The sequence below is a fragment of the Rhinolophus hipposideros genome (assembly GCF_964194185.1).
Source record: "Rhinolophus hipposideros genome assembly, chromosome: 10".
In the NCBI taxonomy this organism is placed as follows: domain Eukaryota; kingdom Metazoa; phylum Chordata; class Mammalia; order Chiroptera; family Rhinolophidae; genus Rhinolophus; species Rhinolophus hipposideros.
This window is the reverse complement of record NC_138056.1, coordinates 60,526,705-60,549,480: the sequence shown is the minus strand read 5'-3', so window position 1 is coordinate 60,549,480 and position 22,776 is coordinate 60,526,705. Positions and strand designations below refer to the sequence as shown.

Here is a 22,776-nt window from a genome sequence, read left to right as displayed (position 1 = left end):
CCCACACTCATTATTTGTATAACTCCACCAAGATAAGAAGAGAAGTGAGAAATCACAGCACATATTCTGGATGATGTGAAAAAGAAATGATTTTCATGCAAAGAAGCTAAAACAAAAATTTTTTTCATTTCATAGTAACTTTATATTTAATAACCGAAAAACAAGGTTACATGAAAGTAGAACAAGCTTAAAAGGAAATAAAGTGTCATTGGTTTGCTTCAACTGAGATGGGCTCCCTCAGATAACAGATAGGTTCCTGACTTAACCCTACTCATGTGTGGCCAGTGTAAATGAAAGGCCTGACGGGGAAATTGAATATGCCATGGGGATATACCCAAATGAGGGAATGCTTCGCAACATCCACAAAACTCAAACTTCCACTGTCAGCATCAAGGCACACACCAACCCTGCCCAGAGGTTTCTCTACAAACTGACGAGTCATTGGGGCGGTGGTCCAGAGAGTATAACGATTATCCTCCTTCAGACATAAAAGGAGAAATGTGTCCTGAGACCCAATCAGTGTGCCGTTCTTCCTTAGACAGGACTCCTTACAGACCCCTACAGCCCAGTCCCAAGAGTCATCCACGTGCAGCTCCCAATAATGTTTGCCAGAGGTGAAGACCTGGGCTCCCCATGCAGCGTAATAGTTAGATGTTCCAGGATCCTGAGATGCATATTGACTGTCACGCCTAAAACTCAGGCTTCTCATGTCGTCAAGCAGCCTGATATTGTGATTGGTTATTTCATTAGTGAAGGAAATTTCCACTGTGGAGAGAGAAGAATATTCTAGTCAAAATCAATGTTAAAAGTGAAATTGTCTATGAGAGAAAGGTTCTCCTTAGTGTCTCACTAGGAAGAAAAACAAAAAAACCCAAGAATAGAAGGGCAGGTCTGACTGGGAAATATTGGATTCAAAGGATACCATCATGTCTCCTGAAGAAACAAACACCTAATTACAACACAAAAAGCTTCCGAAAAATTCAGAGATCATAAAAGGGAGGGAGGTCATGTCTACTTGAAGCTGGTTATTTTCTTGACACCTGAAAAGCTGGACACCTGGTCAGTGCCTCCAAACTCATAACAATATAATTTACATCCACGATCTCTTCTCAGGGGAAAAAAAATATTATGTCTTAGAACAAATAAATGGGGTGATACTTACCAAGATATGACAATATTCCAGTTAAGTAGACAAATTAACACTGAAGAAGAAAACCTAAACACTCCATCTGAGAAGTGCTTTTCTACTAATCATTGTCTACCTTTGATAGCCGGTTCCAAATGAGGACTAGACTTCCGCTTTCTGCTAGACTAACCCTCCAGGTTCAGGTTTACCATGGAGCTCGATATATGGCCTCATCACCAACGTACTTCATTGTTGTTCATAAATTCTTGATTTCCGCAGTAATTTTTATTTGCTTTTTTCTAATCATATCATTTGAAAAATACATTATACATTCTATGACTCAGAAACTTTAGAGTAAAACTTTTTTTAAAAGATCTAACTTACTGCCCTTAGTTGAAATTGGAATATTTTGAATATCCAGTTTAGACCTTTTCTGAAGTGTGTCTGAGTTTTCATTTTATAAGTAACTTATCAAATCTATAAGTAATTGATAATCCTGATCCCATGTACTGTTACACCAGGTTTCACTTTATCTTTCCCTATTACCTTTTCCTCCCCAAAATAAGACCTAGACGGACAATCAGCCTTAATGCATCTTTTGGAGCAAAAATTAATATAACACCAGGTATTCTATCATATCATATCATGTATCATATCATATCATATCATATCATATTATATCATATCACATCATAGACCCGATCTTATAGTCGAATGAGACCTGATCTTAATTTTATCTCCAAGAGACGCATTACGGTTGATTGTCCGGCTAGGTCTTATTTTCGGGGAAACACAGCATAATGACTCTGTGACTAAGTACAACCACATATGCCTCTTTGCAGGCTGTTCTCTACAAGATGAAGATTAGAAAGAGGAAAAGTTCACCCATAAAAATCACTCTTGAAGAGCCCTGCCAGGTGTTCCCACCGATGTGCGACACTCACCTCGGAAGTGGTTGAGCCTGTCCACCAGTCCAGTGATGGGTCGTGCAGGCAGTTGTGGCTGCAGAGGCTGTGGCATGTGCAGCTGCACCTGCTCACTCCTACAAGGGGGAAGATGCAATTACACTTTCTGGTGCCCAAGGCTTCTCAACCACACAGTAAGAAAAGTCCTCATCATTTAATTGAACTCTCTTCATTTAAATCCTTTTCTGCACAATTAAGGGATAGGACTGTGCCATTCTTAGGGAATCTCTCACTTTTCTTCTTGGCCTGCTTCCACCCCCAATTCTCAGAGGTAATTGCCTCTGTCACCTGATGTCTAGGAAAACCTCGTCTTTGCACTTTCAGTTCTTACTGATTTTGAAATCTGAAATCATAAATGACTGGTCTTCTGGAAACTGCTGATTGAGCCCAACAATACATAGCTCCCTCTACCACAGAAAGGAAAAAGGCAAACTTCTGATCAAGGGGACAGGAAATCATATTCAGTAAAACATGCACAACATGTGCATACAAAAATAATTGGGCATAATCGAAGAAATTATGTCTGCACTTTGGTAGAAGTAGCTCAATTGCTCATAGCCCTCATGAGCCACAGTTAGCATTGAAGATGAAACTTACCTTGTCAGTTTGTCTCCTAATTCCTATAAGGAAAGAAAAGAGAAACTTAGACTTCATCAACAATAGTATATTCTGCCAACCAGTCTTTGGGTTTGGTAACTTCAGAAAAGTACTAATCACCACCACCCAAGCTGTCTTGTAAATTCATTTTCCTTTTATTCCCTAAAGATAACATTGGCACAATACATTGTCAGAATCTAAATTCTTGATGAACTGGAACCCTGAGGGTGAGCAGAGAGGACAAGTGTGTGACTGCACAGAGCTGCCACCCTCAGCTCTCTGTGGACTTTGTCCGTCCTAAGGTTTGTCCCCAAAGGGTAACGTGCCCCAAATTCATGGAAAATGAAACCAAAGTCATCCCAACAGGATGGAAAAATATACTGGAGATTTTACGTATCTCCACATTTCCCAATTATGGACCAAAAATGAACGTCTATGAATAAACTGTTCCTTTCTAGTGTGTTCAGTGAAGGAAGCCACCAAAGGAGATTTTGAGCAGGGAAACATTCCCTGGGGAATCTCCATGATCCCAGTTCTATAAAGCTTGCTTGTTCATGGTTAGGTGAGAGGTTGCAGCTAATTTTCAATTGGAAGAGACCCCCCCACACCTCTACCATAGATGCAGGCGGTGCAGAAATATATCTTTGTTACCAAATAATGGAAGATAAAGTTGTGGGTTTCTGATAACATAAAATATTTCTAGACAGTTGCTCAGTTCCTACCTGGAGCAGCTCTGCATCTGGTTTATGGCACATGTCCATGAGCTCCTCATACATTGCTCTTAGGCTTATCTTCTTCTCAACCATTTCAGTTTGATGTTTCTTGAGTTGTTTAAACATCTCTGAGCCTTCCTTTTCAAGGCTCTTTAAATGTTGTTTCTCTTCCTGATGGAGAACCTCACGCAGTTCATGATAAGCAAACCTTGTGATGTGCTCATGTCGATACACGTAACTCTGCAGGGAGATGGATTTCTTAGATCACATACTCAGGCCAACCTATTCTCTTTCATTTAAACAGCATCTAGTTTGCTGATTCTTGTTGTCTACCAATAAGCTACGTATATTTTAAATTCATGTCCTCCTACTTATCAGACACCACAAACTCATGTTTCCTTTATTTATATTCCATTCTTAACTATACCAACAACCAATCCCACTCTTCCCCCAAACCACTTCCACCCACTTCATGAATTCCTGAAACTGCAAAACAGCTGCTCATTGATTATTTTTCACACTCATCCTCTCAAATCTGAAAAACTACATGCAAACATTGTATGCAATATTCTGATCTCTGGGTTAGCGAATTCATCTCTAGTGTCAAACCTCTCCACTCCACCCTCTGACCTCTCCTTCTTAGCAGCAATGTTGCATTTTACTCAGGATAGAAACCACCAGAAAAGATATTCCTGAAATTCTCACCATCCACCCTCAAACTGATGCCCATCCTCCCAGCCCTTTTTCTGCCCTCCTTTTCTGTATGGAATGGGCTTCCATTCTTCATAAGACCACAGGCTGCTGTATTGTTTTCAAGGACTTTAATCCTCATTCCATTGCATATTCCTTCCCAATGGTTATAGTTTCTTTCACTCTCTTCCTCTCCAAACCCAGTCTTTTTATTTGTTCAATTTTGTCATTATTTTTAACATGTCACATTTTCTCCTACTTGAAGCAATATTGTTCACTAGCTTCTCCTGCAGTATGAGTTCCCATCATCACAGAAATAAATCTTAAATTGCTGGTCACCATTTCTTTTTTATGCCCCTGGGCTCATTGTCCTAGTCAGACCGAAATACCTGCAGTTCTCAGTGATACCCTCTTTGGTTTCTAGAATGTATGACATACAGCAATGTCGGCCTGAAATACTGTGGAATTTTTAACATCTACTTGTCCTTCAGAACTGGGATTGATTTTACACCTAAGAAATTTTGCCCATGACTCTGAATAACGATTGCTGATTGTCCAAATCATTCTATGTGCCTCCTTCTGAAACTGGTTACATATTTCTGATGGTTCTTTTTCAAAGTGACTGAAATATTAGTCTAAAAATCTTAAAAGTCTGAAAAAAAAAAGCTGAAAACAGAAGTTTCTTGTTTAACCTTCTCACAAAACTTTATGACACATGATGCTTTCAGTTCAAATTACTAATGAATAAGTTTCTAGCATGTCAGTGTCAACCTGATTCAGAGGGAAATACAGTCTCATACTTACCATCCAGTGGTCAGCTATCCTGCCATCTTTATTGAGATTTCTTTGGATTTCTTGGATCTTCTCCCATAATGATGCCATTTGGTTTGACAGCTTCTTCTGGAAAATAACTGAATTTTAGTATCAGAGAAGCAAATAGATTTAGGTTTCAGACCCTAAATGATGGATGCTTGATAAAAGTACTTTTGGGAGAGTTGGAAGGATCATCACGTTAACCTATTCACCCTCACTAATGATCAATTTTTGAAGATTATGACTTTAGAATCACAAATGTAGTCATTTGTCTAGGGACACTCAGTAAAATTCTGATTTTACTTAGCATGACTGCTTTTCAGCTTTTGTGATATCTTGCATAGAGTTAGGATGCTTGTATATTATAATTCCAATTTATTTCACCCTACTTCTTTGCCCAGTGTTAGTAAATATGTACATCACAGAAACCCTTATTTTCTTCACAGCTTGATCATTGTAACTGGCATTGGGTAAAGAGGATTTAATCATCATGATCCTCACATCCTTATCATCTCTTTGCTGTACCATCCCCTGCCCCCCCTCCAGCTTTCTAAGTGCTCTCAGGGGCATCACTTACCCGGAATTCCTCAGCAGCCTCTTCAATGGAGTAGTGTCTGTGAGTCTCATGCTCCTGAGAGCTGGAGCAGAGCAAACAGAGCAGGCTCCTGTCGTCTTCACAGAAGATCTGCTTTGTCTCCTTGTGTAATGCACACATATGTTCCTCAGAGCTCAGGAATTGCCGGAGACTGGCTTTTCTGGCAATCGACACCAGATTTTTCAGAAGAATATTGGTTTTGAGCTTTGTCTGCTGTGGTGGTTTCCTGCAAAGAGGGCAATTAGCGGGGCTCTCAGCTTTCTCCCAGGAAACACAGAGACATGGCAAACAGAAGCTGTGCCCACATCCCATGGTGACTGGGTCTATAAAGTAATTCACACAGATGAGGCAGGTCAGTTCTTCTTGGAAAGCTTGTAAGATGTCTGAGTCCATTTTTCTGAGGGAAGAAAATCAGACATTTATACCTCTGACCTGAATACACAAAGGTCTAAGTAAAATTTGACTCAGATTGTGACACAATAACATTGTGTCTGGAGAACAAGATTGATATTGCCCAAGATATAAATGGAAAACCAAGACGTAGGAGAACTCTCAATCTCTGTACAGATCTTTCTTGGCTTTCCAACCAATACTATCCACTTCCTGCCTTGTTTTCTCCTGCATAAATAAGAACCTTAGTTTTGCTGAGATCTTAATTTGTCCAGACAGATTGAGTTTCAGGAGTTTGACCCAACTTATAGCTCTAGGTGGTGGGTTCTGAAAGTTCTACAAATTAATCATAATGCTCAAAGTCAATCATTGATGTAGCATAGGTTGTTTAAATAATCTTCTACTTTCCTTTTTTCATGTAGTTCTGGAGCATTTTTTTGTTGTTGTTTGGATATCCTTTTTCACCCCGATCAGAATCTACATCCCAAAACTGCAGTTTTTTTTTTTTTTTACAAAACACTATGTGAATACATGAAGAGTTAATAAAGAGGAAACTAAATGTCGTCAAATTGGTTCAAATTTTAACCAGAATCTTTGTATATGATTATACCAATGTGCTAAATTTGTCCTCCTCTCTTTATTATCTATACTTTTCCAATAAATGAAATCAAAATGAAAGAAAGTGACTATATCTTCCAATTCTTTAAAATGATTACCAAGAACTCCTTCACATTTTGACAAGATACAATGCACCTAATCAGCACCAAAAAAACATTATGGTTTTTAAAATTTATTTGACTAAACAAAACAACAAAATAAAGTGGGTTATCTTATCTATACAAGCTAAATACAGATGCCCCTCAAATTTATCATATTTCTGTATGGCCATCAGTATCTCTTTCTAACTGTCCAATCATTTCAAAACTTCTTTAAAATTTAAGTAAAAAAAATCATGTGTTTTTAAAGAAGTATTTACTTCATTTTCAAACAATAGTTTCCCAAATCATTGAATGCTTATCTAGTTATATATTACAAATGTCATCTCTCTTGTGTATATAGGCAACTGATTAACTAAAATGAATTACCATATTAATTCCAATATACTTATACACCAGATGTGAAAACAAAACAGGAATGGAATCATTTTCACTAAGTTGCAAATGATGTAATTTCACAAAACAACCTCAGTTTGTGGATAAATTAAAATTAGAAAATGTTTTTGTTATCTGTTAAGAAAGTTACAGGAACTCCTCTGTGTTCAACTGTGTACTCACCTAAGAAGCATATCCATGGTCTCTCCAAGGCTTGCTGTAGAAGTAATAACACAAAGATGTCAGCTCAGAGATCAAGCCTTCCAAGTGTGGTAGAGGTAGCTTGGTCTCCCCAGCCAGGTGAGTTCCAAACACTGTCTTCTGGAGAAGAATGAGTTTGGCTCCCTGAATCTCCTTATATTGAGTCTCTAAAGACCACACCCATTTCTTCCAAGTGATTACATTTCAGAGGTCTTCAGATAGGTGTTGATAGTGGATGATTGGATTTCTTCAAACTAAAGGAAAGGGTTAATGTAACAACTTTACTAATCACCCTAAATAAAGCTCTACAAACATAATCTAATCAAGGGTTTGTCTTTTTATAACTGACCAAACCTCACATGCCCCTTTATCTAAATTTCTCAAAATCAAGGACTTTCATTTTTAACTTACAGAAAGGGACAAAGGATTATGTCACCAGTTAGCAATTTTAAAAAATGTCTGAACGTGTGGAAATATTTTACCTGAAGTTAGTTTAATTATGTTCTGCCATGTAGGAAGTGCTTTATTTTATTTGTTGGTATATTTTTGTATTTTAATGTAAGACTTTAATGTAAAAACACGTTGGCCACCAGTCTTGAGCAGAGATTCGTTCTGCCCCTTACAGTCCAGATCAAGCCCCCCAAAGCCTCCCAGCAACAGCAGGACAGGAGATTCTCTGCCTGGACCTTCCCAATCCAGCTCTGGGGGCACAGTAGAGAATGCCCTAGCTCAGAGACCCCCACCCTGTCTGAGTCAATTTATAACTGGCATTGAAACAAAGCCGAAACAATAATTAAATATTACAAAAGACATTTTTAAAAGAGTAACTCATATCCCCACTCTGTCACAACTTGATACTTAAATCTGGATATCTCCCTTTCACTTTCCCAACAAACACTCAGCTTGGGAACACAGAGGCTTTGGAAAGAGTGGAAATCATGACCTGGCCTTTAAATCTTTCAAAACATATGTACACTGAATATCTATTTCAACTGGATGATGCTTGTAAGTGTTTACAACCATGCTTTTTAAAAAAACATCTTGACACCAAAAGCAAAACCACTGTCATTTGGTCCAAGTATTGTGAAAAGTACCCCAAGAACTTAATTTTCTAATTTTTAACCAATTTTTCTAGCACCCTCCTTTCCTCAGTGAAGTATGGAAATGCAGGTTATTTAATACAGTAATATGTCTTTTCCCAAAACATTCATAAAATGTTTCTAGGAGTAATGACATTAAAGTGATTTCATTATATAACTTTGATGTTCTGTATTTTACAAAATGGTGGATGACACAAAACTGGGACCCTGGAAACGTGTGCACATTTTTTTTTTCAGGGACACACTGGATTTTCAACTTGCCTAACACACCCCCACTCTAATCTCTGGGAAGGATTACAGAGGACCCCCTTATGTGTTTGTTTAATTAGCAGTCTGCCCTCAGGCAACAGCTATGAAGATAAGCTACTTTGAGCTCTGTAGTTTAAAATAATGATAAGGGATTTTACTTAACATCTGCAAAACCACTTCATAGTAGCATTTACAGTATATTGAATAACTGGGAGAAGGTGTGTGTGTGCTATAAAATGGCTGCCACCTCATTTTGGTCCTGGTAGTTATGCCTAGTCATTTTGTCAATCAAAAATCACCATGAGGTTCTATGCCGTCATATTTTATTGCATCCTGCGCAACACAGGCTGTGGGGAGACGAGAAGAGGCGGCTTTGGGTTAAGCTTTAAGAAAGAAGCAGAGTCAATGTGGTTAAATTTCAGAGGGCCAAGGGTCTCACAGCCTCGAAGACTGGAGCTCTGATCACATACAAGGAAGTGGCATTGTGTTAGATGCGGTCTGTGTAACTCATCCACTACGTCAGAAAATTACCTCAAACCGAAATTATTTGTCCCAAAACAACTGAAGCATGTAGTCCCATGATGACTAAGGTGTGATATGCACCTCCTTGGGGGGCAAAGTCTCTCGCGGTGAAACAATTCCATGAGCTGAGCAGAAAGAGCTTGATCTTATCGCTCTAAAGACCTCTCTCACAATTAGGTGAGAGGGAGCAGCAAGAGGCAGCAGCAGCTTTTCTCAAGCATGAGGAAAGGGGAGTCAAGGCCCCTTGCCAGATCTCATAAGGCAGCTCATCGAGGGTCTCTGTAGGGTTCCGCCTGGCTTGAGTTGTCCCCTCCCCCCCCATGGGGAATCTTACTTGTCATTGGCTACAGACCCTCTTTTGGAGACCAGACAGAGAAACATAAGTGTAATAAACTTAGTCCCAGAGAAGCACAGTCCCACAGACTCTTCTTTCCTTAAGAAAAGGTGTGGGGGGACAGACGGCTAGGCTGTTGTGTGACTATAATATTTATTTATTTATTTTAAAGCTTAATTTTTTTATTAGTTTCAGGTGTACAAAACAATGTAATAGTTAGACATTTACATGCTTCACAAAGTGATAATCTCCGTCGCCCACTCTACTACCCCTCTGACATTGCATATAGCTGCTACAATTCCATTGACTCTATTCCCCATGTTGTACTCCACATCTTCTGACTATGTGTATGTTAAATTATAGTTGACATTCATTATTATTCAGCTTCAGCTGTACACTGCAGTGGTCAGGCATCTACACTGTCCATGAAGTGGTCTCCCTAATAAGACAAGTGTCTATGACATGGAAACAACTGAAATGGCCATCAGTAGACGACTGGAATAAGAAACTGTGGTACATTTATACATGGAATATTACTCAGCCATAAAGAAGGATGAAATCTTACCATTTGCAATAATATGGATGGACCTAAAGAACATTATGCTAAGTGAAATAAGTCAAACTGAGAAAGGCAAATACCATATTATCTCACTTATATGTGGATTCTAAATAATAGAATAAATCAGCAAACTAATCAGAAACAGCCTCAGAGATACGGTATAGAGAAAAAACGGGGTTGCTAGATGGGAGATGGGCGAGGATGAGGGAGAAGGTAAGGGGATTAGAAAGCATAAATTGGTAACCACAAGATTGCCACGGGGATACAAAAGACAGGAGAATATAATCAATAATGTTGTAAAGATTTTGTATGCCATTATATTTGAAAACAAAAATAGATCTTCTTGTTCCATTCTAGATTTACCATGCAAGACCATCTACAGAGTGAATACCCTGGATATACTTTCTCTAACCTAATGGATTGATTATTACAGTAAATATTTCTGATTGTATTGACAATAAATTGAAATTTTAGCTTCTATGATCACTTACTGTGAACTTGACTGACATCAGTGGATTTTATTTTTAATTTGATATCAGACAGTACTGTGAATAGTCTTCCAGTAATTTTTATCATGTAGAAGACTTTGTTTTAAAATATTAATGAAATCCATTAATTAAAAACATACAAAATATGAAATAAACTAGTGATTGCAGAATATTGTCACATATCAGGTTGATAATATGTAGTATATTTTATTAAATGTTACACCGTATTTCAGAACATTTAAGTTATTTCTTATTTATGTATTCATTCATTCATTCATTCATTCATTCATTTATTAATTCAGCTCATCCATAGGTGAAGAAATTGTCAAAAGAATGTTATATTTCATAACGCAAAGTTAACATGCTCCCACATCCAGCTCCCAGTATTGCCTACCTTTTCCCAACTCTAAGCCCCTCCCTTATAAAGGTGATCACATCTAGGTGATTAACATACCCTGATACTTATTATCATTTCTTAAAATTTATATAACTAAAATCACATAGCATATACTCTTCCATGTGTGACTTCTTTTGTTTAAAAGTATGTTGGTGAGATTTATCCCCTCCGTTGCATATAGCAATTATTTTTAATATTTTGTTTCACAGTATTCTGTCTCATGCGTATACCACAATTTACTTATACCACGGTGGGTGAATGAATTCATTTCCAACTGGGTAAGCATAAATACTGCTGCTATTAATTCTGCACATATCCTTTTTCTTTTTGATCATATGTATGTATTGATACTGGGTGTGTAACTAGGAGTGAAATCACTGGATCATAATACATAACTAGTGCTTAAAAAAAATGTTTGTGGGCTGGCCCAGTGGCTCAGGCGTTTGGACCTCCGTGCTCCTAACTCCGAAGGCTGCATGTTTGATTCCCATATGGGCCTGTGGGTTCTCAACCATAAGATTGCCAGTTCAATTCCTCGAGTCCTGCAAAGGATGGTGGGCAGCGCCCCCTGCAACTAAGATTGAACATGGCACTTTGAGCTGAGCTGCCACTGAGCTCCCAGATGGCTGTTGGTTGGAGCACGTCCTCTCAACCACAAGGTTGCCGGTTCAACTACTGCAAGCGATGGTAGGCTGCACCCACTGCAATTAGCAACGGCAACTGGACCTGGAACTGAGCTGTGTCCTCCACAACTAAGACTGAAAGGACAACAACTTGAAGCTGAATGGCATTCTCCACGAATAAGATTGAAAGGACAACAACTTGACTTGGAAAAAAGTCCTGAAAGTATACACTGTTCCCCAATAAAGTCCTATAAAAAAAAAACATGTTTTCCAAATAACTATGCCAGTTTACATAAACACTTTTTTTTTTTAAATTTATTTATTGGGGTGACAATTGTTAATGAAATTACATAATTTCAGGTGTACAATTCCGTATTACATCATCAATAAATCCCATTGTGTGTTCACCACCCAGAGTCAGTTCTCCTTCCATCACCATATATTTGATCCCCCTTACCCTTATCTCCCTCCCCCCACCCCCCTTACCACTAAAGTATGTCTTAACCACTAAAGTATGTCTGTGTCTATGAGTTCTTGTTTCTCATTTGTTTGTCTTGTTTTTGGTTTATATACCACATATCAGTGAAATCATAGGGTTCTCTGCTTTTTCTGTCTGACTTATTTCGCTTAGCATTATATTCTCAAGATCCATCCATGTTGTCAGAAATGTTCCTATATCATCTTTCCTTAACGCTGAATAGTATTCCATTGTGTATATATACCACAACTTCTTTATCCATTCATCTAGATAATTTTTGACAAAGAAGCTAAAAACATACAATGGAGAAAAGACAGCCTCTTCAATAAATGGTGCTGGGAGAATTGGATAGCCACGTGCAAAAAAATGAAACTGGACTGTTATCTGTCACCATGTACCAAAATTAATTCAAAATGGATCAAAGACTTAAGTACATACACACTTTTAAGTGATAGATGATTCTTTCGTTTCCTCCATTCTTTTGTTAACACTGGCCATTATTTGTTTTAACACTTGTGTCATTTTGGATATGGTGGTTTTAATTTACATATAACTGATGACAAAAGGAGTTGAACACCTCTTCATAGGCTTATCAGCCTTTTGGACACCATTTTTTTTTTAATTTTTTTTTTATTAATTAATTTATTTATTAGTTTCAGGTGTACAAAACAAGGTAATACTTAGACGTTCATCATTTATATCCCTCATACTGTGAACCCCCCTCCCCCCATCCACTATCCCTCCGACCTCACACTGAACCATCACATTATATATATAAAATTATAGTTGGCATTCATTAATGTTTAGCTTCTGATGTACAATGCCATGATCAGGTATCCACAGTATCCCTGAGGTGGTCTCCCAAATAGGACGCATGTCCATCGGATACCCAACAAAATCTTTACAACATTATAGAATACCTTCCCCAAATTAATTTTCAAAAGAAAAACCCTGAGGCCATCTTGTGGTTACCAGCTGCTTCCAAATCCCTTCACCTTTCCCCTTATCCCCAACCCCCTCCCACACACCCATCTAACCACTCTCGGTTTTTTCTCTGCGTCCCCAAAACTGACTCTGATTAGTTCATTCACATAGTCTTTTCTTTAGATTCCATATATAAGTGAGATCATATGGTACTTGTCTTTCTCTTTCTGACTTATTTCACTTAACATAATGTTCTCTAGATCCATCCATGTTGCTGCAAATGATAAGATTTCTTTCTTCTTTATGGCTGCGTAATACTCCATTGTATAAATGTACCACAGCTTCTTAATCCAGTCATCTACCGATGGGCATTTTGGTTGTTTCCATATCTTGGCTATTGTGTAAAGTGCTGCAATAAACATAGGAGTGCATACAGATTTTTGAATTGGAGTTTTGGATTTCTCCGGGTAGATGCCTAGGAGTGGAATTACTGGATCATAGGGTAGTTCCATTTTCAGATTCCTGAGATACCTCCATACTGTTTTCCATAGTGGCTGCACTAATCTGCAGTCCCACCAACAGTGCACTAGCGTTCCCTTTTCTCCACATCCGCGCCAGCATTTGTTGTTTGTTGATTTATTGATAATAGCCATTTTGACTGGAGTGAGGTGGTATCTCATTGTGGTTTTTATTTGCATTTCTCTGATGGTTAGTGAGGTTGAGCATTTCTTCATATGTCTTCTTGCCTTCTGTATGTCCTTTTTAGAGAAATGTCTCCCCAAGTCCTCTGCCCATTTTTTAATTGGGTTGTTTGTTTTTTTGGAGTTGAGTTGAGTAAGTTTTTTATAGATTTGTGATATTAATCCCTTATCAGATATATCATTGGCAAATATCTTTTCCCATACAGTAGGATCCCTTTTTGTTTTATTGATGGTTTCCTTTGCTGTGAAAAAACTTTTTAGTTTGATGTAATCCCACATGTTTATTTTTTCTCTTACTTCGCTCGCGCGAGGGGATATATCAGTGAAAATCTTACTCCGGGTAATGTCCATGAAGTTTCTTCCTATATTTTCTTCTAGATATTTTATGGTTTCAGATCTTACATTTAAGTCTTTAAGCCATTTTGAATTTGTTTTTGTATATGGTGTAAGGAGGTGGTCCAGCTTCATTTTCTTGCATGTGTCCGTCCAGGTTTCCCAACACCACTTATTGAACAGACTATCTTTACCCCATCGTACATTCTTGCTTCCATTGTCGTAGATTAGATGGGCATATAGGCATGGATTTATGTCTGGACTCTCTATTCTGTTCCATTGATCTATGTATCTATTTTTATGCCAGTACCATGGACACCATTTTTTAGAGAAATGCCCTTTCAGATCACACCTCCCAACATTTTTTTACCATGTTGAACTTGTATTTTTCTTATTGACTTTTGGAATTCTTCTTGTCTCCTCTATAGTCATTTGTTGGATGCAAACATGTCAAATATCTCCTCCCATTTTGCTTTGCATTTTCAGTGGTGTCTGAATACACAGAAGTTATTCATTTTAATGCATTCCAATTTTATTTTCATTTATGTTTGGTAACTTATGTGCCACACTTAGGAAAACTTTCAGTTTTACGGGAGTGAGCACATTACAGATTTATTTATTTATTCATTCATATTATATTTATAGTGCTTTATGTTCTAAGTACTGCATTGAGTAGTGGAAACATACTAGTAACTAAGACAGATACCTTACTTACTCTCAGAATTTTCAGTTTCGTAGTAATAACTATCTACAAATTTGATGAAAGTTTGTTAAATATTATGATTAAATAGTATACTATGCTCAGAGAGTTTGTAATAAGGAACTGGTCTGTGGAGTCAGGGAGAACTCCCTTAAAAAAATTATTTGAGCTGAGATGTGAATGACCAGATTTAGAGAAATGAGGAAGTCTGTCAGACATGGGGATCTACCCAAGTAGGTCATACTTGAAGAGAAAACTAAGCACCATTCCTTTTCTTTATTAAACTGAGAAATATACCCCTTTATTCTTCTACCCAATCTGATTCAAATTTGCAAGTAAAACGTTGCTTACAATGTGGAGGAACCTTGAAAATATTCTGCTATGTGAAAGAAACCAGGCACAAAAAACCCCACATGTTGTAAGATTCCATTTATTTGAAATGTATATAATAAACAAATTCATAAAGACAAAAAGTAGATTAGGGGTTGACAAGGGAAAGAGGAAGGGTGAACAGAAAGTAAATGTTAACAGGTATTGTTTTCTTTGAGGGTGATGGAAATGTTCTACAATTAGATAGTTATAATTGTTGCACAACTCTTTGGATAATACTAAAAATCACTAAATCACATATGCTATAGGGGTGACTTTTATGGTATGCAACTTTTATCTCAATAAAAGTGTTATAAAAAAAAGAAAATTGCCTTGATTATGTTCTAGGAAGTGCTGCATTATAAACAATTTTTATGAAAAGATAATTTATCAAACACATTTCTGTTCAGTGTGGTTAAGCATTTTGTAAACATATAATAAGTGTGCTCCCTTAAGCTGCAATGTGCTCAAAGACAGGCATGGTCCCTCTGCCTCACATGACAATCATTTCCTCAGACATGCAAGTTCGTGCAATAAATGGTCAACCACAACTTCTCAGGGGAACCAAGGCAAAGGAAAGGCTTCAGAGGGGAAGAGAAGGAGGAAGAAACTAAACTACATATGAGGGAACCTTTGCCAGCATCATAGAAGCTCACGCTTCCATTGTCATAATCGAGAAAAACTCCAATCTTACCCAGAGGCCTTTTCATATACTGAATAAAGGGTGGGGAATTAGTCGAGAGATAATAATGATTGTTCATCTTCAAGGAAACCAGGAGAGAAGCTTCTTCAAAATCGATAGTGATACCCGTATCACTTATCAAGGAATCTTTACAAACTCCCAGGATCCAGTTCAAGGAGTGTGGCACGTCCACCTCCCAGTAATGCCTACCAGAGGTGAAGGTCTGAGCTCCCCATACCACGAAGCTCTGCATGCTCTGGGGCTCTCTGGACGTGCCCTGATGGTCATCTCCAAACATCACATTTCTCACGTCCTCAGGAAGGCTCATATAGTGAGCAATGGTTTCCTGAGTCAGAACATTATGCACTGCAAAAAGAGGCAAAAATAAGGTCACCGATGGGATTTCCATGTCCTGAAGGGCAGAGTCTCTTCAGTTGCCCCTCCTCCAAAGAAAAAGAAAATAAAGACAGCAAGGAGAGCCCTGACTGACATCTGTGAAGAGCAGAAGTTATCTCTACCTTTGCAGAACACATAAATCCTACAACTTATGCAGAAAAAAGAAAAGGAAACAAACAAAAAAAGAACGTGTCTTGAACAGTGTGAAGCAGTGATTTAATGTCAACCTTCAGGAAGTATGTTACAGGACACACATGAAACTAATTTTACTTTAGAAATCTTTTGTGTTGATTGTCCTTGATGTTGTTTAATAAATAGACAGCACTTTGCTATTATATGGGTATTTACTGGGATATAAACTGTACGTGTCTCATTTTCAACTGTTAAAATACTTGATGGAAATCCTCATTATGCATAGAATACAAGTTTCTGAAGAGAATGTTCTGTCTTTACATTACCTGTTTGGACCCCACGTTAGTCTGATCCCAATTTCAGCCCTTTGGGTCTAGACCTGCTCTCTAGTATGGGTCTAATAGGCTTGGGTCATGGTCAGAGCCTTCTCCTTCTACTTGTCTCGGGATTGATCTAACAGCATTAAAATTGTTCTGCTTCTGAAAATTTTGGTCTTTTGTCTGGTCACAACTTTCTGACTTTATAAATAATAAATATTCTTTGTGCAAAGCATGATAAATGCAGTTGGAATATAGAAGCAATTGAAAGCCATCAATGACATATTTAAACTTTCAAGAGTGGAGTAAACTGAATAAACATACACTATTGGTGGCTGCTATGGGAAGTAAATAATCTCTCTCTTCAAAATCACATGAATAACCTGATTACTCTTCTCTTATTCTGCCTATGTTAGGCGTAATTAAAAATATGTATCTTGCTTTTCATTTTCAGAAGACTATAACTTGCAAAGATCAGCCTTGATCATTGTGATAAATACACAGGGAGAAGAGATCATTTTGGAAAGTCATGTACCACCTTTACGTCAGAAAAACTAAAACTAAGATGGAGGAAGGCTCATTCCCAAAAGCCAGAAAGAAATTGAGGCCTGAGGCCAAAGGGCTGACACGCACCTCTGAAGTTGTTCAGCATGTCTAGAATTCCAGGGACGCACCATGAAGTGAGCTCTGGGTTCACTGGCTGAGGCTTTTGCATCTGCACCAATGCAGCCCTATAAAGAATGACATCAGGCATTCCAGAGCAAAGGATGACCACACAACCATTACAAAAATAGGAGCTTTTAATCCAAGATATTTCATCAGAATTCTCCCATTTGGGGGTTAATTGGGTACACATACATTCTATTCTACCCTCTTTGGGATATAAGAAATGATACCTTGCCTTTATTCTTAAGTTATACAAAATAACAACTTCCCAATTCTTCTCAGATATTATTCCATGTCTAAAACTATTCAGAATCATTCCTTCTATCTCCTCCACTCGGTGAATACAAAAATCCTGTGTGTCTTACAGAGAGCAGGAAATTCAGGCAAAGCCACTAAGACTTGAGTCCGCAAGTAGTCACCAGTGATACATTCAGAGTCTAGTCCCAGGGCCAGACTGCTTTGCTCTTTTCTGCCAAGTAAGGGGAACGAACTTCAGCCTGGCAGCCCTGCTCTGAAGTGGGACCAGGAAGCTATTACCCCTGAAATCTTGCCTACAAGGGGAGTCTGCTGTGATAGAACAGGCTGAGTCAGTGCTACTCCTGGGGACAAATGCACACACTCCCTTCCCACTCTTAGGAAAACTCTTTCCTGTCTTTTCACCCTCCACTCTGTAGTGTAGGTGCCTCATCTGATATACCTTAGAAAGATCCCTTCAGAATGTTTATTGTGATCAGGCTGGAGAGGATAGGTCTGACTGGCTGGAACAAAGCCCAGAATGTCAGATGGTTTTTAGGTATATTTGAATTCAGCCACATAAAAAGGAAACTTCTGAGACCAAGGAGAAGGCCTCAGGACCTTTTTTTGAAAGAAAATGGAAAACAGCCACAGATAACAATGTTAATAGCTCCAAACATGCCTCATTGACAGACAATGACTGGCTCAGAAATCAGAAATCATTAGTGTAATCTCACCTTTCCAATACGTTTCCCAAGTCCTGCAAAAAAAAAAAAAAAAAAAAGAGTAATCATGATTGTTCTGTCATGTTACATGTTAGAATTGGTTTTGATAATGTATTTTTTCTTTCTATTCCCTTTAAAGAATAATCACAGACTGTCTTAATAACAGAACTCAAACTAAAATGCGAGGTACTTCCTCAGGGTACATTGTGGAAGGAAGGATGTCAGGCAGGGATGTGAAGTTATGCAACAAGATTTAGGTTTCCAGTGTCACTCATTGTTCCCTCTTATTCCCATGGAGAGACCTGACCATTTACGATACAATTAAAGCAAAACATATATAAACCATATAAAAATAATTGAAGAGTGCATAAATCTTGCCTGGGCAATGAGCGAAACCCCAATGTGCCTGTAGCAAGTTGCTTTTGTAGAGATAACAGAAAGGGATAGTGAATCAGAGGAACATAAACTGAGAATGACCCCCACAAAATTAAAGTTCCCATCGCCACAGAGATTTCCTGATTTTGAATAATCGGTCTGTGTAGAAGGTACTCCTGATTACACTGAAATAATTATGTGCTGTCTTAGCTAAAAAGGACAAAAATCTCCCAAAGGCTACCAGGATACTAGGAAATAAGTGACTGGACAAACGTAATGATATGAGTCAAGGGACATCATCAGTTAGCTGAGAGTAGTGCTGTGTGCGGGTAACATTGTAATGTCATGGCCACCTTGCTCCCAAAAGGATGCCTGTCTGTGAGGCTGGAATCTCCCTTCTTACCTGGAGAAGCTCCATGTCAGGCTTGTGGCACATCTCAGTCAGCTCTCTGTACATTTCTTTCAGGCTTTCTTTTTGTTGGATCATCCTGAGTTCACTTTCCTTGAGTTGTTGGAAAATCTCCTTGGCTTCTCTCTCCATTGTGTCCAGATGGAGGTGCTGGTCCTCACAGAGAAACAGATGCATCTTCTGATATTCAGCTTTGATCATCACCTTCCTTATGGCCACATACTCCTGCAGAAGTAGGGGATGAACGGGGTTACATATCCTCACTCTCATGAGAAATCTTCAAATATCAAATATTTCCTTTGCATCATCAAGACTTACTGGACAAACCTTCTACCTCAACCCTCAAAATGTCTTGAGTGTTTGCTGGCCTTCTGTCCATGCTTTCTCTGTGTTCTGGTGTGTTTTCATGTTAAACTGAGCCCCCTAAGGGGTCCCAGGCTCTGTCTATCTGTGATGCTTCTTTGGGGTTCTTATACCTTCAATTATTTTCTGTTACCGTAATCTTCTTTTTCTTTTGTTCCTTTGCCCGATCTTTTTACATATTTAAAAATATTTATGGATATACCATATTACACAGATTTTTAAAAAAATTCTCTACTTTTCCTCTGGGTACTACTTTATTTCTCTCCTTTTTTTAACAGCCAGACTTAGTGTAATATTGTCTTATACTCAGTTTCTGAAAAGATGTATCCAAACCCTGAAAGTTGAACTAGGAACATGTATCAAGACTGGATTATGACACACACAGTTGTCCCTGCACAACATGGGTTTGAACAGGGAGAGTCCACTAATACTTTGTTTTGTTTCAATATAAATATACAGTTAGCCCTCTGTACCTCAGGGATTCCTATCCATGATTCAACCAATGGCACATCAAAGACAGTATTTATGATCTGAGGTTAAGGATCCCACATGCAGAGAGTCGATGTATGCATTTATCCTGTACTATTATATACACAAGACTTGAACATCCCTGGATTTGGGTTGCATTGAGGTATTGGAGCCAATGCCCTGCAGGTACCAAGGGAAGAGATCATTTGGGGAGAGCCAGTTATAACTGGACATTTGACTGCAAGCCTCTGGGACCCTAATTCCCCTGTTGTTCAAGGGTCAGCCTATCAGCATTCCTTGCACTAACTTCTATTGGCCAGTGTATTTGTGAGCACTGATATATCACCTGAATCCGTTACATTTCCCTGGACAGAAACCATTATCCTTAAACAGGCAACTTGAATTTAGCTAAAATCTAAGGCAGCATTCATCAATCTGCATTAAAATAAACATAATCTGCTGCTTCTTACCTCTAATGACTGGGTTTTGCTTGTTTCCTGCTTCAGACTGGTTTGCATTTCTTGAGTCATATTCCATAAGGAGTCCATTCTCTTTAGAAGATTCTCCTGCAAAATAACCATGAACTTCTGTGACACAGATCATTTTGTAAATTTCATCCCCTAATTTTATGGTAAGAGGCAGTCATTGAAAAAAGCCACCTTGAGTTAAAATGAAGAGGTCTGATTTTTTACATTAATATAGTTTGATTCTAATACTTGGTACATTAGGTGACAGAAACATCAGTAGAACATGTAGGGGGACCTTACTGATCATATCATCCATTTCCTGAGAAATTTACACCCAGATTTTTACATTATCTGAGTGAAGCAGTCAAACTTGCATCAGAAGCCAGTGTTCCTGGTGCTGAGCACCTGCCCCATAATACACCAATTCTACATATGTGGACAATGTTTCTAAGGAAACCTTCCTTAGTACTGGCTCATCACAGCTCCGATAACAGTGTCCTAATAGGTGGACAGCATTGTGAGGATACACTTATATCTTGGCATTTACATGGAAAAATCACCACCTCCACCATTTCCATTCTTATCAACTTCCTTATCATCCTCCTCATCTATCTCTGATTTAGGAGCCTAAGGCTTTCCCATTGTGTTAGAGGCAGCACCTACCCTGCATTCCTCAGCAGCCCATTGCATTGGGCTGTGGCTATGAGCCACATGCTCTGGGGATTGAGAGCAGAGCCCACAAAGCAGGCTGTTTTCAACATCACAGAAGAGCCCCTTGGCTTCTTTGTGTGCCACACAGATGTGCTCCTCAGAGCTGTTAACATAGGAAGCTCTGGCCTGTCTGGCAAGGGAAGCCAGGTTCTTGAGTACAATGTTGGTTTTGAAATCTGGCTTCTCTGATCCTCCCCTGCACTCAGGGCAGCACATTGGAGTTTGGCCTTCCTCCCAGCACAGGCGCAGGCAGGGACGGCAAAAGCTGTGCCCACAGTCTATGGTGACGGGGTCTAGGAAGAAGTCCATGCAGATGGAGCAGGTGAGTTCTTTCTGGAAGGCTTGCAAGGTGTCTGAATCCATGTTTCTGAAAATTAGAAAAAAAACAAAGTGAGAGAAATGAGGGAGGAAGAAAAAGAATGTCATTCTTTCCAGATGAGGGAAGAACGTCTTTGGCTTGTCTTCTTGAGTTCTACCTACCTATTAAGTAGGTACATAATCTACTTTTTAGCTTACCCCCTGTAAAAACCTACAATTGGTAAATCAGGACTGGTTGGGTTTACGCTATGATAGAAATGAGAGAATGACACAACAGAGCCCTGGTTAAGATAAACCAATCAAACCTAACTGACTTAGATGAGAAGAATGACTGGAGAAGAGGGTAAAAGCTAGGATGATTCCAGCGTTACTTTTATTAGCTGATTGATCTTTGTCTCTCTCTATGACTCTGTGACTGTAACACACACGCGCGCACACGCATGCTCGCACACACACGCACCAAAGCTATGTGAATGGTCTCTGTTTTTTGCCTCTGATCTGACAAATCAACTGTAAAACTGATTAGGTTAATTTAGGCTCATTTAATTTAATCAGTGTCAATTTTATTTTTCAACTCCTAAAACTAGAATCAGTTGAATTTAGGATTCTAACTTTAATAGCAAAACTCCTTTCAAACAATAAATTATAAAAATCATCTGTTATTTCTAGTTCAGGAAAACAATTTTTTCCAAATCAGTTAAGATTATCATAGCACCTTCACATTTTGGGTGAATGTTCAAGCTACAGTTATAATCAGCAACAAGTAATCGTTTTTTTTTTTTTTTTTTTTTAAAGACAAAATATAAGAACACTGTGTGTCCTCTCTACACTAGAAAGTCCAGACATGCAGTTCACGGAAGCACGACTGGTTCATCTTTATTTTGATATTCCCCCATTGTGACCAGTGCCACATCTTGGGAGTCCTTCCTTACCATTGGTCTCATCTATTTTGTACAGTTTTCAAATCAAGTCTGCAAACTGAAGGTTTTAAAGGCCTCGCAAATAGGATCTTTATAAAGGTTTTCTAATTAATGCAATATATTTTACTTTTATGTTGATGTGTGTAAAGACTATTATTACATACCTACATGATGTTGAACATTCTAGGAGGTTTATGATTTTGATAATTGCATAAAAACTATGGAAATCTCGTTTAAAACCTGACAAATCTAGCAAAACATAATGTAATAACATAAAGATAATCAAACAGTTAACAAATATCAATATATTACCAATGTTCTAGTCACAGATAATTTAAGTATTGATAATGAGGAGTTATCAATATTTACGTATTAATTAACTAGGAAAGCCACTTGTTTGCTTGGACAAGACCCAAGCATGCTAACAGGTAAATTGAAAGTATGCATCTGTATAAGAGAAAGTTGACATGAAGATATTTGCTCTAAATTCCAAACTCACCAGAGCCTATTCTGAGTGGTCTCACCTCCGCACGTTCTGGAAGAACAGCTGATATCAGGGTCAGCAAGTGCTTTCCACTCTGCTGGGAGCTGCAAACTCAGTCAGACTACCCTGAAGAAGAAACAGTCTCTGGAGA

The 22,776-nt window shown here is 38.4% G+C and overlaps 1 protein-coding gene across 1 annotated transcript; it reads right to left on the bottom strand.

The window, feature by feature from the left end:
* Nucleotides 1–271: 271 nt before the first annotated feature.
* Nucleotides 272–21,266, bottom strand: LOC308503435 (putative tripartite motif-containing protein 64B; the record flags this gene model as incomplete). The annotated part of the gene is made up of 11 exons (XM_081062723.1): nt 272–765; nt 2,071–2,168; nt 2,689–2,711; nt 3,411–3,641; nt 5,482–5,725; nt 15,505–16,006; nt 17,119–17,216; nt 18,123–18,145; nt 18,889–19,119; nt 20,196–20,291; nt 20,856–21,266. The coding sequence occupies 11 exons, from the start codon at nt 21,264–21,266 to the stop codon at nt 272–274; spliced, it is 2,451 nt and encodes an 816-aa protein (XP_080918849.1).
* Nucleotides 21,267–22,776: the final 1,510 nt, after the last annotated feature.